Source organism: Sinocyclocheilus anshuiensis, unplaced genomic scaffold, assembly GCF_001515605.1.
Source record: "Sinocyclocheilus anshuiensis isolate Anshui unplaced genomic scaffold, SAMN03320099.WGS_v1.1 scaffold335, whole genome shotgun sequence".
Lineage (NCBI taxonomy): Eukaryota > Metazoa > Chordata > Actinopteri > Cypriniformes > Cyprinidae > Sinocyclocheilus > Sinocyclocheilus anshuiensis.
This window is the reverse complement of record NW_015548239.1, coordinates 1,195,006-1,212,639: the sequence shown is the minus strand read 5'-3', so window position 1 is coordinate 1,212,639 and position 17,634 is coordinate 1,195,006. Positions and strand designations below refer to the sequence as shown.

Below are 17,634 nucleotides of genomic sequence, written 5' to 3'. Positions count from 1 at the left end.
ACGTCATCCAAACGTCATTCCGGCGCCAGAGCAACAGCCAATCCGCAACGGAATTCCCTCCAGTAGCCACGAGGAACAACTCAGCTTTCAAAAAAACGCAAGTAAACGAACAAAATCTTCTATCTGCTGAACTGGCGCTGATGATTGATTTAAGCAGTAAACGTAAGACAAACCTCTGCTTTATGAATTCCCTCAGGCTGAATTTAAAACCACTCGTGAAAACGAGTTAAAACTTTGGGAACTTCTCAGAACTCCATTAACTTCATTTTCCTTCTTCAGAGACTATATGTATGTGTATGTCTTAGCTTAGGTCAATGTAATTTAGAATAGCCAATAAATTCATGTTTCATTTATAAAGAATCATTGTCTGGTGTCGTATAATTTTAAAGTCAAACCTTGCCAAGATCTTGCTACCTAGCTCGTAGCGTATAACTTATCAAATAACGTATTAACCCGTGGCCAGGGAAAATACATATAGTCAAATTGTTAATATACACTGACATTAACATCTCGCAGGACGAGCAGCTGATAAAGTGTAAAATATCAAATTTGAAATCAGTTTTAATCAGGTTGACCTCGAATTTTCAGATTCGATTCCTCTCAAAACCTGAGCTAGAAATAAAATTAATGATTAATTCCCTTATAAGAATTAATGAGTTAAATTCCTTACAAAGGGTTTCCCAACTGAATCAACCTATTCCAGTCCCTGAGAGAATTTATACAAAAAGAAAAATATAATTAAAGCAAAAATGGTGGCTTGAAAACATCTGTCCAGGTGCTCTGGAGAATGATTTGTCTGACTTCCCGCCAGGAAAGTGACTGCTCATGCAATCATGTATAAAACATGCGTTTTGTTTATATACAATATATTGCATACTACATTTTGTAATAATATAAATTCTGTAATATTACACAAAGATGTGTTGGGGAATTTATGCAATATATTCCTATTCGAGATATTACAAACATTTTACTGATAAACAGCTATTTATCTTCATTACTAATATTATTCTGAGGTATCAGGTATTTTGTGGAAACATTCAGCAGCTGTTTTTTGCAAGGCTAAATCCATCCAAAATTACAATATTCATCATATTCTGCCTATTGTGTAAATCAAATCACAGAAAAAGCAAATGGTATCTGGCATAAAAAGAGAACTACTTCTCTTTAAAAAAACTTGCAACCAAAAAGCAGAACATTTTCGGCGGCGAGAGAGACTGAGCTGAGCCATGTTTCTGGACTCTTGGGTGACCAATCATGGCCAGTACCAAATTTATCCACTGTGTCTTGCTGAAATAAAAACTGTTCACTGTAGGCTGCCAGTTCACAATAACAGTGATGGCTTGAGTGTATGGAACACACCCTATTATGAAGCTCATCTGCATAAAATTGGATCATTTTGAATCAATATATATATATATATATATATATATATATACACACACACATACACACATACACACACACACACACACATATATATATACATATATATATTGGTTCAACATGATCCAATTTTATGCAGATGAGCTTCATAATAGGGTGTGCTCCATACACTCAAGCCAGTTAATTTTATATATATATATAAAATTAACTGATTTGCATGTATATTTAAATGTAAATGAGTCATTTGGTTAGATTATTTTCTTTACAGGGCTATTTAGTGTGTAGTGCGAGTCTCTTCCACTGCGCCAAATCTGGGTCTCACACTGTCACATATCATAAGTGCATTAAGAAACTTTACCTTAATGGCTTAAAGCACATCTAACAACGTGACAATAGCAACATTCTTCTTTCTGAAGGATAATTGCGCAAGTTTTGCTTTCATCTTCAGCTAAGTATGCTAATGCACCAGCTTAAATGGGTTTGCTGTTAAAACTTGTTTTAAAAAAAGTGATGTTGCTACTAAATATGAACATCAGAAAAGGTTTCATCTGTGTATTATATATCAGTAAATTTCCTAAAAATTAAAATGACAAGGGAGCAGAAAAAAAAACATTCAAATCTAGCAAGAACAAAAGAAAATAGATGCAAGACTGCCAGTTTATAATGCCAGAATGCTGTTCTAGTGATTATGGTTTTTGATTATGATTATTATTCATGTGCTTTCCAATCTGCGACAAGAGATAACTGTGTCCATAGCAGTGCAAAACATCTCCCTCTCTGTCGCACACCCACACAAAATTAGAAGAAACAGAGGAATCGTACCTGATGAGCCATTTGTAAAGCCCCACGTCAAAGTGTCTGAAAAGCAAAAGACAGTAATGAGTGAGCTCAGGAGTTAAAAACAGATGGTTCGAGGTAACACACACATTTCAGAACATGACACAACACAAACGTGTTTAATCTGAACAGACATAAAGAGAAGAGAATCTGCATAAATGAGATGCTCGAGGAAACCATTTTAATGAATCTCTGGGGACAAACGCTGGCATTTGGTGAGATAGTCACAGAACTAGGAGACATTTTCTCAAAGCGGCTGATCCCAAAACAGTTTTGCCATTTATCTAGTTGAGCTGCAGTCTAACACTGGACTTTGTAGCAGGTTTGGGACACACAAAAACAAACTCACTGATCTGGTAGGCAGAAACAATATTCATGCATTCATACGGAACTATATTTGCTCATTTTCTGAAGGAAATGTGAGTGAGAAAACCAACTTGCCCATGCAAAACTTGCAACCACAATGCTAGTGTGTCACAGGTCAGGTGGTTGTCAGGATGTTGCCATGGGGTTGCGTTTGGATGGCTGCTATGGGATTTTTAATGGCCTGAGAGCATCCGCAAGTCTATATGATATTCTGGTCATTACATAGCTCTGGTCTTTTTAATTCAAAAATTAAATAAATAAAAAAATACATATGAAAAAAGTTATACAATTATTTGTATTTACGTTGAAATATAAATATATAAATATATAAACAAATAAAAATGTACATTATTAAAATTAAAAATAAAAATAAAATAAATCATGTTGAACTGGGCTGAAATTAATTAAAAAAATATCTTGATCTTTAGAAACTACAAGAATATCAGGTCTGGATCTCAATTTTATATAATACTGTATGTTTCTAACAAACAATATAAAGTGCCCCTTAACATTTAGCTTGTATCAAACCATCATGACAGCAAAAATATTGATTTGGCCCTTTGTAACTCCATTTCTTTCTCTGCAGGACTTTTTCTTCTTCCTGTTCCCCTGAGCAGGTGCGAACAAATGTCCTCAGGTCATCACTATAGCCACAGTTTCTCTTATTGTTATCCTTACTTTACTTCTAGTCATCCATCTATCCACATTTAATCCCTCTTCCTTCATTCTGACAAAATGCTATTTGCTAGCGATCAGCTGTTAAGTATGGGTGAATGGAAAGATGGGTCAAAATTTTCATTTTACAATTCACAGTGAAAAATGGATTAAGGTTTAAATGGATGAGTAAGTGGACAGTAAAATGGATATCTCCATCATCTCATCCAATTAGAGCAAATACACAATCCGAATTTGACAACAACAGACGGTTTTCTGGCCATAAGGCTTTCACATGCAGTCTGTCGCTTACTGAGTCCAAATACACCCAGACCCAAGAGACAGCAGTAAAGAGCTGGAGCCGCTTGCTTCTAAAAACAGGCCTGTATGAGGAGAAACTGACACGTGCAAGCAAATGGCTGCTAACATGACAGAAAGCCCTGACATGAAGTTTTCATGAGCCAACAGAAACTCAAAATCAAAATCTTCAGTGCTGAAAAATATCCATCTGGAAAGAAAGAGAGAGAGAGAGAAAGGCCAAACAAAGGCGAGAGATTGTCTGGAGGGGGATGGATTGGGTCTGGGGTCTACGATACATAATGACTCCTAAATCAGATTGTCCAGGATCGTTTGATTCATTCCAGCACTTCCCAGCATTCATTAGCAACTATTGATGAAATCTGCTTCAGCTCTGGGGAAATAAAGTCATCCGGGAAGGCTAGGAGAACAGATAAAGCAGAAGTAATTTCACTCTATATTAATAAAACATTATGTGGAGACATGCAGTTGTGCTTGTCTCTACTGTTTAAGTCCAGAAATACACTACACAAATGTTTAGCCAATGCATTTGTTTTACATACTTTAAGGGATGATTCATACCACACAATTACTGTAAACTTTCATCATTACAATCATTCAGGCTCAAGCTCTACATGAACACCAAACCAGAATTATTAAACCAAATTGTGTCATTTATTATCACTAAATCATTATTAAAGTTAAAAAATTGCTACTAGTGGTAAAAGTTCTGCTAAGAGTCAACACAAATATATTAAAAAAACTGGATATATTACACAATTTTGAGCTTTTTTCTATTTTCTAGGTTCATTAAAGCTAAATATCAAATTTTCCAGCTTAGGAATCACTACAATATAATCTGTATATTTTCAGGCCTAAAGCACCACAGTAAGATGCTGCCATTCTATTCAATTCAACACATTCCCTCTGAATTGCCAATTTGACTCCACTACATGCATGTGGCACATAAACTAGGGGCTATTAAAACAGACACAGAGAACAAACCGAGCTGGAATCTCATGTCTGGTGTCATTCATGAGCTGTAAGTCAGATGGTGGTTCATGAAGCTGAAAGTGAGATACACATCGGAACAGATTCACTCAATACCCTGCTGTTTCCATCAGATAGGGCTTCTCAACTTCAGACATCATCTGACAAAGCAGGCCTAAAGGAAACAGTTTCTAGACACTTCTCACAGCTGTTTTCCTCGTGATACCACTAAACTATAGGTGAGCTGATGAAAAGAATAGAGATCAGCATAAAACCTGGCCTCGTTCTCACTGTGTGTGTGTGTGTGTGTGTGTGTGTGTGAGAGAGAGAGTGAGTCAGGTTTTGCCTACATTGTGGAGACCTAATGTCCTCACAAGGGTAGTAAAAAGGGCAGTAAAAGACCAGCTAACAGTCCCCATGAGGAAAATGTGTCAATAAACATACTAAATAATGCTCTAATGAAAATCTAAAAATTGGTGAGAGCTGTTAAGGGACAAAGGACAGAAAACTATTTTTTAGCTTGGTATAAGGATAAATAACAATAAAGATCCACAATAAAGAAAAAAGAAGGAAAAGGAAAGATCTAGAGATTGGGTTTTTAGAAATGTAGTCTTTGTATTCATGTTGGTTTCATATGGTTTTGGAAAAACTTTTATACAATTTTCAAGAAACAAACATTTAATCCTTCTAAAAAAAAAAAAAGTCAAGTAACAGCATATTTCCCTACACTTCAAATATATGGGAGTATGCATATATTAATTATTTTCAAAAACATTTTTAAATATATTTTTTCCAAGGTAAGAAGTATTTTTTTTTTAAAAGGATCATGAATTATTAATTCATAAATGTTATGTTTTAGCAAGTCACACCACATGACATTTCACAACCTTGGCTTCTCATAAATACTGTAGGTCAAATTATTAGACATTTTAAGAGACTTATTGTCCTTGACACATAAGTCTGCAACGTTCTCTCAGTGATGTCATTCCTGTTTTTTTCCCTGCACATTTCTCATAATTCTGCTAAACTACTGAAGTATTTCTTTTTAAGAATTTCTTTCTTTTAACAATGATTTTTTCTTCATCATGGTATCAGGACAGATGTATAATCCTGACATGTTTGACTTTATACCTGCCCCCAAAAAATATCAAAATGAATTTCACTTTAGAAATTAAATGGCTATCGAACAAGCCAAGCCAAGCCAAAAAAAAAAAAAAAGGCATAACTTGATTTTATCCATCAGTTGTAGGGATGTAACGATTAACCACGAGCCGGTTGAAAATCGATTCAAATATGTGACGATTCAAATCGGTTGAGATGCTAAACAAATTGCGATTCATTTAGAGGCAGGAGTTTATATGAATGTATGTCTGAGGGGAACTTACAGTCTTTAGAAAAGTTTAGATGGTATTTTTTCTTTTAATCTTGCCTCTGTATAATGCATATTAAAGTTCATAAGTGCAGCGCTCCTTAGTTTACAGCGGAAACCAAGGAAACGCTTTAAGCCCCACCTGCTGGCAGAGCATGAATCTGCGTCTCATTCAGCTCGTCTGCTGTTTCAGTTTCACAGATATTTTTTATGTATAGTTTCACAAAACTGAAGTCAGACCATTCTGTTTTTGCTTCAAATGTCGAAATTATACAATCTAATTAAGATAAAAAACTGCTCATGTTGCATGTATGCAGCATCTTTGTTTGGATCATGATTAAAATGCAGTGGTTGCCTCTCATTTTAAATGGAAAGGGCACAGACAAAGCCTTATTTTGTTTATATGAAGAGATTTATTTTATCTGTCTTTACTTATTTATTTGATTTGGGGTTTGTTTTAAAATTTCAATTTTAAAATGTCAATTTTTCAAGTTTTATTTACATTTACATTATATTTACATTTTGTTATTTAGCAGACGCTTTTATCCAAAGCAACTTACAAATGAGGACAATAGAAGCAATCAAAACCAACAAAAGAGCAATAATATGCAAGTGCTATATTAGTATATTATTATAGTGTTATATTTCAATTTCACAAAGAATCGTGCAGCATTTTGTTCAAGCAATAATAGGACACATTTTGTTTATAATTTGTCTTAAATCTCATTTTGCAAAAAAAAAAATGTGTGAATCGAATCAAATCGTGAAATCAAAATCGTGAACCGAATCGTGAAATCAAAATCGTGAATCGAATCGTGAGTTGAGTGAATCGTTACATCCCTAGTTGAATAGATTGCAATTAACTTGGTCATATAAGCGCCAAGTTAGCATATGACAAAAATAGCAAGTTATGACATTTTGGCTTAGGTCAAGGTTAACAATAACAAAGTCAAAGAAATTGTATTTTAAAAATGCTCTGTTTAATTGTTCAGAATAAGACCAAAAACATGCATTAAGACAACAAATTTAGATTTAATGCCAAATTGGAAATAATAGCCTTGTTCCACTGATCCATAAAAACAGAGCCATTGAGAGTGATCAGATAAGCTATAGGCAGGAGTCAGCAAAATGGTATAGAATGTGTGTGTTGATGCTAGACTAAACGAACAGCGTTTTATAGCAACCCATAAACCTTTCAACTGCCGTAAACTCAGACCATGATAGTAACCGTACTAAATCACACACATGCACACACAGCAATACTCACACATTCATGCACGTGTGTGCAGACGCATGCACGCTCACAGACAAAGCAATATCCAGATTTAACTACAGCCAAGAGCAACATCTCAACCTCTCTTTCTCTCTCAATGTTCTCAATCTCGTTTGCTCCCTGTAGGATACTTGCACTGTAATCAGAGACTATGATGTCCTGCAGTATGGGGTACTGTCTCCACGTGGTATGTTGCATCCGGCGGTTCTGAGCCATTAAACACAGATATGAGCATGTGAGTGGGGTTTAGAAGTATATCAGTGTGTGCGAGTGTGTTGAGGCTATGCTGAGCTGTTGGAAAAAGTGTATGTGCTTGCGCTCCATCGGGTCCAGAGGAGCTGAGCTCTTTCTCTCTGTGTGGGATTGAAGCCAGACGGGGTCTTACAGCAGGTCCTGCTAAAGTCTCCGGCATACGTCTGTTTCCTTACAGCTCTCATTTATCACACTCTAAACTCCATCACCTTCAACACCACTCAGACACACACACTGGTGTTTAACCTTCCCGGCTCTCAGAGCTTCAGCAGCTGTCTGCAGCGCAGATCTGCTGATATACACAAAAACATGCACGATTACACAGGAAACAGAAGATAGTGTCACTCTATCTACACGACGTTGAGTGACAATGATCTGCTGGGTTATGAAAATTAACTGACAATCACTGGTATAGTGAAGTAGATCATTACGTGAAGTTATTACAGTTAGTTGTTGTTTTTACTACTGTAAAATAATTTAAGACCATTTAAAATAATTTTAAACGAACATGAAATCTAAAATAAGCTTTCAGAATTGTTGTGTCATGATGTTTAATATCTTTTTTTGGCAGTGATGGTTAATACTATAGTATATAATGCAGAAGTTTATATATTATATAAAAACTACCATACCAATGTTTGGAAAATTAACACTTTTATTCAACAAGGATGCATTAAATTGATCAAAAGTAACAGTAAAGACATTATAAAGTTTACAAATGATTTCTATTTCATTTAACTCTCTATTCATCAAAGAACACTGAAAAAGTATAATGATTTCCACAAAAACAGTAAGAAGCATAGTTGTTCTCAACATTGATAAGAACAAGAAATCCAGAAAATCAGCATATTAGAATGATTTCTGAAAGATCATGTGACACTGAAGACTGGGGTGATGGCTGCTGAAAATTCAGCTTTGCCATCACAGGAATAAATTACATCTTTAATACATATTCAAACTGAAAATAGTTATTTAAAATTATAATAATATTACAAAATAGTAATATTTTTTACTGTAATTCTGATCAAATAAATGCAGCCTTGGTGCAGCATTCAACAAAAAAAAGCTGACCTTAGTGCTATTTCAGTAATTATTGTTATTATTATTTAATTTGATTTGAGTCCTTTGCACATTGCACTATGGATTTATGAAAGTAAGCAAATATATCAGTAGAAATGTACATATTCTACCAAGTTTAAAGAATGTGATGAAAAAAAAAGATCAGATAATCTAAACACTCTGCTGTTTCCAGACTGGTGTTGGTTGCATAGGAGACCATTCCAGACTACTGAAGTTGAAATGCTGTGTATCTTCATCAAGCTTTGAAGCTTTTAAAGTAAAATCCAATCATCTTGCAGGAAGCCTGATTGTACTAGCCTATTCTACATCGTCTCACGAGACATCAGATCGCTAAACTCCATCAGAGAAGCCGAACGCTCAATTCCATACGTTTGACACAAGATGTTTGTGACACTAAACAGAAAGCATGGATCTTGTTATGCTCCTGTAATGTGCTTGTAGATGGGTGTAAGTGAGTCTTATAGCATTGTGCCAATCGTTTCATGGCTGAATCAATTATAGTGAATGCAGTACAGCTCTGCCCCCTGATGTTACACAGAAGTACTGCAGGGGATAACAGAATCGCTTCAAAATCAGTCCAATCCAGCTCTATAAAGTCAAAAGGCAGAACTTTTGAGGTTTGACAGAACACAGAAGTGTGTGTATATTTACCTCCACATCCCAGTGAAGCTGTACATGATGCTGACACAGCGTGGTAACTTGGGCGGCTCAAGCCCATCCAATCTGACAAGCAGAGACACCACTCCAAACAAGACCAGATACTTTACATAAAAAAACTGGACCAATGCAAGAGCCAAACCACCTGCAGGTGAAAAGGAGAGAGTGGTACATGACATTAAAAAGTAAAGCAACCATGTGATTGATCTCACACAGACATTTGCCCTTTAAACATCTGAAATGACAGGGCTGTTCGGCCACATCAGGTGCCACAGTTTTGGCCATGCAGTGTATGTTAACCTCATTTCGTCCGTTCATCCCATTCTGGCTGAGAAGAACCGCAGATTTGATGATTTATATCAGATTTCAGTTTTATTCTGAACTGTTTCATAATTTAGTTCTATCATCCTCATCCTCTCTAGTCATCTCTCCCTCTTCGCTTCTCTCTTTCTGTGTATAAGTGGAAACTGAGAACAGCATCTGTCTTTCCCATATCCCACTGGTACAGAGCTAAAAGCTTAAAGGACAGAATTTCTGCAAGCCCTTTCTGTACAAAACAGGTACAAAGTGGCGATAATGACTCGATATTCCTGCTGTATAGACCCTCTCTACACTGCTCTCTCTTGCAGTGTCTGTGTTTTTGAATCAAAGTTCAGGCAGCACAAATCAGCAACTTCCACAGATCAATAAACTGTGTGTATGTGTGTGTGTGTGTGTGTTTTCGTTGTGAACATCTGTGCAAGATAATAATGTAATAAACACTTTCACACCCAAAATAACAGCAGTTATACCATGACAGACTGTATCCATTCTGAAAGACATAAATTGGATAAAAAAAATACTCACTGATTTCAAATATCCATACTTCTCTGCTTCACAGTATGCAAACAGCAGTACGTCAAAAAAGTAAGATGTTGAAAAAGCCAAGGGGCCATCGGATTTAAAAAGAGTTGCTATTTTCAAGTATAAGCACTGCAGTTACCATGAAAGTTGATACTTGGGGATATACTACTGTTTAAACATTTGAGGTCAGTAAGATTTTTTTTTAAAGAAATTGATCAAACAAGATAATAAAAGACATTTCAAAAGATTTATATTTCCAATAAATGCTGTTCTATCTGCTCATCAACGAATCCTGAAAAAAGTGCATCACAGTTTCCACAAAAATATTAAGCAGCACACGTTTTTTCAACACTGTTATTATTAAAAACAGTTATTTTATATTATTATAATATTTCACAATATTACAGTTTATACTGTATTTTTCATCAAATAAATGAAACCTAAAAGACTTCTTTCAAAACATCCCAAAAACTCCTACTAACCCCAAGCTTTTTAATGGTAGTGTACTTATTTGACACCCAAGTAGACTGTATTTGTGGTTGTTGGTAGCACGTCTTAGGTCAAAAAACTTCAAAAGGACAAGGCCAACATGACAGATGTAGTGTGTCTGGAAATGCATTCATACTACACACCTGCATCCCTAAAGACTGTTGAGACATTCTTCATCAAATTCAGTAAATACTATGAAAGTTCATGAATTCATATGCAGCCACAAACTTACCCAGCGCCCAGGGTGGCAGCATCTCCAAGTAGGTTTCGTTGCTCTGGATGGCGTGCATGTACATGAAGTGGATCATGAATTCGGCTAAACACCACCAGACACACACACGCAGTATTCCACTCAACACATACACCACAGAGACTTTACACACTGGCCTGTCTATCTGCAGAGACAGAGAAAGACATTCACAGTACATCTGGATAAAGCACAGACCCTGCAGCCTTTTATGTATCTCATTTTCTTCTACCTGTTCAGTGAAGTCTCTGAAGGTCACAATGGGTCCGTTGTAAAACAGAGGGTGATAGAAACAGTAGGCAGTGAGCTTGTAGAACTGAAAAATGAGGGTCTTCAGTCCTTTAACCTCTATAGGGGGGCAGTGGTTTGGTCCTCCAGCCTGCAGGGGGCACCAGCACAGCTCCAGACTAAAGCTAATGCAGTGCAAACTACAAACAGCAGTACTGAAGAGCAAGAGGTAATACTGGTCCTCAGAAGTGTACCAACCACGCTAGAGACAAATAAAAAAAATAAAGAAAAAAACATTTAAAACCATTTCAATTAACCGAACTAATCAGGAAACTGCATATCAGTGTAAATCTAAATTGCAATTAAGCTGGCGCTAATAGATGCATGTGCCTCTGTGGTAGCAACAGGGAGAATTTGTTTTGTTATTTTTTAATTAATCATTTGTAATATATTATTGTTATTATTATTAGGTCAGTCTGGAGTGCCATTGGTGTCCCCTCAAAAAAATTTTTTTAATTAATTAATTCATTCATAAATAGAGGAGGAGTCGAGGACACAATCTTGTCAGAACTGGTGAAGCAGGACCACAATCTACAATCTACAAAATTCATAGAAAAAGAAAATCACAGACAGAAGGGACAGCTGTGCAGCCTGACCACAAAAACAGAAAAAGAATTGCTCCAATATATTCAGATCCTATTCCCCAAATAACTTCCTGTCACCCTCTACTAATTCTGCCAAAGCCCCCAAATAAAAGTTAATTTTGTTTATTCAGGATTAGATTCAGGCTTCTGTAGGCTTTATTATTATTTATCATTTAGTCATTATTTTTCCAGTTAAGAAATGACAGTTCCTTAACAATGTGTTCGCTAGGCTACTGTGTAAATGATGAATAACCGCTGTAAACCACAGCTCCATCTTTCCAGAATTCTCCACCTCAGACCAGCATCCACTGATCCTCTGTGGTGAAACTAAACTATTATGATTTACTGGGCATGCTCAGAAGATGACAGCTGGCATCCAGCCAGGAGACACAGCAGCAGCCACTTTCAAAAACTCATTATCGCCACTCAAAAATAAAGCTATAACCACCTCTAAATTACACTAAATGACAGGGCAGCATTCTGAAATTAGTCACTGGCTGATCCACTGTTTTTTCTTTGTATGTCATTATGGCGATCTCTGCGGTGGCTGCATGGGTATTGCTGTCTTCCTGAGGGTTTTTCACAGCTCATAAGTAACTGAGGTAAAATGAGATGTACTGAAAAAAAAGAGATCATTAAAAGCGAATAAAAATCACATTAGATTAAATTACAGTTGTTTGTTCTTCAGATGGGTATGTTAATGACTGCTTTGAGTAATAAATAATAATTAAATGAAGGTTTAATTAAGGGGGGAAGCTTTGGGCCTGTGTCACAATTAATCAAGGAGAAACTCGAGGCAAGGAGGGAACTCATTTGTCACTCAGATCAATATTCCCTCTGTCTCTTTCCTCCTCTCCATCTGCACGAGCTTGTTGATCTCGTTGCTTTCCCCTTCAGTCAGATATCTAATGACAGCTGTCAATCAATCATTCACTGTGTCAAGTGACTAAGCAGATAAAGAAACAAACAAAAAAACAAGACCTTCTGGGAGACAGCTGGCTCTTTTTGTTGTGCTGTTATAACATCTATTGTGTGGTAAAAAAGGAAATACACAAGCACTGTTGTGCATGTAAATGTTTGACTTTGAATATTTGCATGGGAGACTGTTTGAGAGTGTATGCCACCGTATTTGTGTGAAGAGAATGGTGACATTTAATGCAGGCTTGTTTCAGTCTCATCTCCATTCTCTCTGCGGAGCTCTGCAGATGTGCTCTGAGAGCCCTTGAGACAGCACAGACTCTGCTGGACCTGATCCTGAACCAGACAAATCCCTCACTCTGTCCATCACACCTCACCCCATCAATACAGATAGCTTTAAAGGGATACAGGTAGTTCAACCAAATACCAAATCATTTCATCAAACCTGTATGCCTTACTTTGTGGAACACAAAAGGAGAAATTATGAAGATTGTGCTGGTCACTCTTTTCCATGCAATTAAAATAAATGGGAATTTAAGCTTAATGCGCCCATCCATAAAAAAAAAGTGTCTCACACGGCTCCGGGGGGTGAACAACGTCCTCCTGTAGTTTTTGTAAGAAAAATATCCATATTCAAAACGTAAACGGAAGCAGTTCCGGGCGGATGACGTATGAGGTCAGCGTTGCGCATGCGCCGCTCAGAAGTGACGCATGCGGAAACGCAGCGCAGAGATCAAAACAAATCAACGGTCACTAATTAGAAGTACAAAATGAGGATTTGTAAAGAAGAATGTCGGAGGATTTCGATATAAGCCAAGAGGAGACTGGTTTTCCTTTGCTAAAGTAAGGAAACTTTGCTTCCTTTGCTCCTTTAAACAAACGTTGGCTTTCACGAGACTCACCGGCGCATGCGCAAGGCTGACCTCATACGTCATCCGCCCGGAGCTGCTTCCATGTACAACTGTTGGCGCAAGCTAGATTAAAGTGATTATTACGTTTTGAATATGGATATTTGTCTTACAAAAACACATTAATTCGCTAGAGGAGGCCTTTGTTCACCCCCCGGAGTCGTGTGAGGCACTTCTTTTTATGGATGTGCGCTTTTTTCACGACCAAATCAACCAGTTTTGCAATTGCTAACTAAAACTACAAATTTTTAAAACTATTTAAAAAAAAAATTTTTTCTTATTAGAAATAAAATAATAAATTTTGTTACTGAAATTAAATAAAATATAAATATAAGATGAAAAAATTAGAAAACCAGACAATTAGAAATGTTACCTTGGCAACTAAATGAAATAAATTTAAGCTTAAGTACTAAAACTATAAAAAATTTAACTGAAAAATAAATTAAATAAATTAAAGCCAAATAGAGATATTTAAATAACATAAACTTGCTAAAACCTAAACTAAAATTATGAAAACTGCAGACACCCTTCCTCTCCTGGGAAGTCTGGAAGCTCCAACATATTGATAGCAGCCCTTAGACCTGCAAATTATATACAACATCCTGGAAATTTCTGATTTCATCACAACCTACATTACTTTTGTAAGACCGCTGAGTGTGGTGCACAAACACTACTGAATGCAACCTCTCTGAAATTAAGCTATTGACAACAGTTTTGATTCAAAAGAACAATTCATTCAAGTCAGGCATTGCTATTTCCCTCATGAATACTGAATATGGTGCACGAGTCATATGGCTATTTTTTTGACGGTTTTATGATACATTTATGTGGTTTTGCATCCTTTTTTAAGCTTGAAAGATCTAGCCATCGCTCACGATAATTTCATGGAAAAAGCAACCAGCACATCATTCAAATATCTCCTTTTGAGTTCCAAGAGAAAAAAAGCCATAACGACTTGGAACAACATGAAAGTGAGTAAATGAGGACAGACTTTCATTTTTGGGTGAACAAACCCTTTAAATTGGACATTTTCATGCATCTTTAGAGGAAAAGAAAATTTGGTGCATCACATACATGGTTTACAGCTATTACTGACACACACACACACACACACACACACACACACACACACACACCTGTAAATCCTGAAAGGCAGTGACATTGAGCGTGGAGAGCAGCAGGAGGGAGCAAACCCATGAGAGGATGGAGCTACGTAGCTGAGCAACCACCAGTGTGATGCTCAGATGCAGCATCAAAAGAGTCAAGCCCTGCACTCCCAGAAGCCAACCAGCTGAGAGGACGCCATACACTGTTAAGACTGCCAGTCGGAACTGTAACATAAATGCACAAGAAAAAATGTAGAAACATGCAAATATTTGATGACTTTGCTCAAGTTCATTTGCTCTGAATTAAACTTACCTGAGGCAGAAAATAAGCCACATACATGGTTTACAGCTATTTCTGACACACACACACACACACACACACACACACACACACACACACCTGTAAATCCTGAAAGGCAGTGACATTGAGCGTGGAGAGCAGCAGGAGGGAGCAAACCCATGAGAGGATGGAGCTACGTAGCTGAGCAACCACCAGTGTGATGCTCAGATGCAGCATCAAAAGAGTCAAGCCCTGCACTCCCAGAAGCCAACCAGCTGAGAGGACGCCATACACTGTTAAGACTGCCAGTCGGAACTGTAACATAAATGCACAAGAAAAAATGTAGAAACATGCAAATATTTGATGACTTTGCTCAAGTTCATTTGCTCTGAATTAAACTTACCTGAGGCAGAAAATAAGCCGCTAATCTGGACACCACAGCATGGCCAATCAGAGACCACAAAAGAGATTGCCACGCCCACTCATTCCAAAAACTCCACTCAAAATCAGTAGGGTCCTAAAAAAACACAGACAGAAAAACCCACACATATACAAATGCATACACACATAGAGTGTCTGTGTGTTTTGCATTTATGTATAAAACAAAATTGATGATTGAGCGGGAAACAGGAAATTGGGGTTGGTGGGGTGCATCAGCCAAATGTGTCACCCTGATTAAAGTCACTAATATAATTACCATGTGTTCTCTCACCTTCTTGAATCCCCATATAAGGAATCCTCTCTCCATCTGCACCTCTCTGTCCAGGCTGACCTCATGCTCTGTCAATCACACAAAGGAAACACATTTCCCACACACTATTCAGGAGGTAAACAAAGTCCGCACACAGGACTATTTTGGCTAACTAAAATCAGAATTGTGGTTACTGGCCAAGTGAGTATACACCTTGATGAAGTGTATTTGGCAAATGTATTTTGGTGTTCCCAAAATCTAATTCACAAGAACTATACAACACATAATAAACATTTAAGACTGTGGTTCTCAACCTTTTTGACTCCATGGTCCCCTGTTGCTCACAACAAGGTCCAATTACTATGATTTACTCGACAAGGATTAAGGATAAGGATTTTAAAAATCACAATTGCTAAAATAAAATTAGCTAATATAAAGTATAATATATAAAATAAAAAATAGCTTGGCATAACTGAAAAATGTATTTATAATATTCATTCATAATATTCACTATAAAAATGTCTATGGAGTTTATGATTGTATTAACTTATATGACTTTTCCAGGCCTAGAAATCACACTTTTAAAATTAGGCTTCATCATATATCCATGTTTTTTAATACAGTTGTTGAGGGGGTGAATTAAAATAAGATACATCTTTATTTGTGTTGTTTTGGCTTATTTTGATGCACGTTTTGTATTATTTTAAAATATTTTGACATCCCTTAAGACCCCCTTAGACATTTGCTGAGACCCCTTAGTGAGCCCTAGCCCCCTGGTTGAGAACCACTGATCTAAGATATTCAGCATTCACGTCATTCTCCACTTTTATGATACGGACACTATAGGACATGACGGTTTCAAAGCAAAATTTCTCTTGAAGAGATGGTTCACCCAAAATTGAATATTCTGTCATTCGGTTTTCTCACCCTCATGTTATTCCAAACCTGTATGGTTTTCAAGGGAAAGTTTAGCAGAACATCCAAGTTATTACAATAAATGCGAACTTGTCACCACCCACTTTTAATGTCAGGGTGAAAGCAGCTCTGACATTCTGCTAAACTTCTCCTTGGTTTTCCACAGAAGAAACTAAGACATACAGGTTTGAAATGATGACAGAATTTTCATTTTTAGGTGAAAAATCCCTTCAAATCAACTGTCACTGCGAAGAACACAAGAACTTCAAGGCACGTGTTGAAAAATGGATGAAAAAATTCTGAATATTGGATCTTGTAGCTGGAAGTTTCAGATGAAGGATAAAATCATTTGCATATTCTCTGCATACATGCATTAACTCTATTCTTTCTCCCCTGCAATGCAGTGTCAGTTTGGTATTGTTTTCTCCACCCCGCCCCTCTCTCTCTTCATCCAGTTTCTCAGGACGGACCTCTCATCACCTCGACAGACGGTTTTCCTGCAGGGTGCACTGGCAGGCAAGGATCTATCCACACTATCATAAACACGCACACTTTTTCTGGAAATGAAAGTGTACACGGAAATATAAGTAAGAACACAGTGCCATCTGGTGGTTGCACTGTGTTGGAACACAAAGACTGCACAAAGTCTTCCCATGGGCATGTTTGCTGTGATATAGATCTTAAGTGACACTGACCTGGAGTCATATTTTGTATATTGAATCACGTCAGAGAAAATGTGATTAATGGTGTTTAAAGTGTCTTCAGGATCAAAAAATGTCAGACCTAGTCAATTGCGATTAGACACAAAAAGTTGCCATGTTCAACCTGTGAATAAAACTTAAGAACACTGACTGACTGACTGATTTCCTTTACAAATATATAAAGTAAATGTTTTGCCTACCATCTCAAGTATTCAGTTCAGCTTCAAAATGTTTTCTCTCAGACAACATAACTTAGCCAACTAGATGGCATTCTTTAAAAAGATTTAGTATTAAATGTATCAGCAGTTTCACCCACTGTTATTATCTATGCAGTGTTTTCTCTGTGCATGAGGACCCTATTTTGAAGCTTTATTTTTGCACTTTTTTGACTGGCATGTTTGGTTGAAAGAGATCAAAATGGGTGCTGTTTGTTGCCTTTTGCTGACCTGAGATCCCATCATCCCTCAAAATGACAGCACAACCTTTTCAGAGCCCTTAGAGTC

General features: G+C 36.9%; 1 protein-coding gene across 1 annotated transcript in view; it reads right to left on the bottom strand.

Annotated features, from left to right (window-relative positions):
- LOC107654819 (protein-cysteine N-palmitoyltransferase HHAT-like) overlaps positions 1–17,135 on the bottom strand; it is a 31,305-nt gene extending 14,170 nt beyond the window's left edge. Inside the window, exons 1-9 of the mRNA XM_016442067.1 lie at positions 17,126–17,135; positions 16,901–16,987; positions 15,537–15,604; positions 15,228–15,341; positions 14,945–15,139; positions 10,973–11,230; positions 10,726–10,888; positions 9,156–9,306; positions 2,209–2,244 (exon numbers count right to left, since the gene is read on the bottom strand). Of these exons, the coding sequence (XP_016297553.1) occupies positions 2,209–2,244; positions 9,156–9,306; positions 10,726–10,888; positions 10,973–11,230; positions 14,945–15,139; positions 15,228–15,341; positions 15,537–15,604; positions 16,901–16,987; positions 17,126–17,135 (1,082 nt within the window). The remainder of the gene's footprint in view (positions 1–2,208; positions 2,245–9,155; positions 9,307–10,725; positions 10,889–10,972; positions 11,231–14,944; positions 15,140–15,227; positions 15,342–15,536; positions 15,605–16,900; positions 16,988–17,125) is intronic.
- Positions 17,136–17,634: the final 499 nt, after the last annotated feature.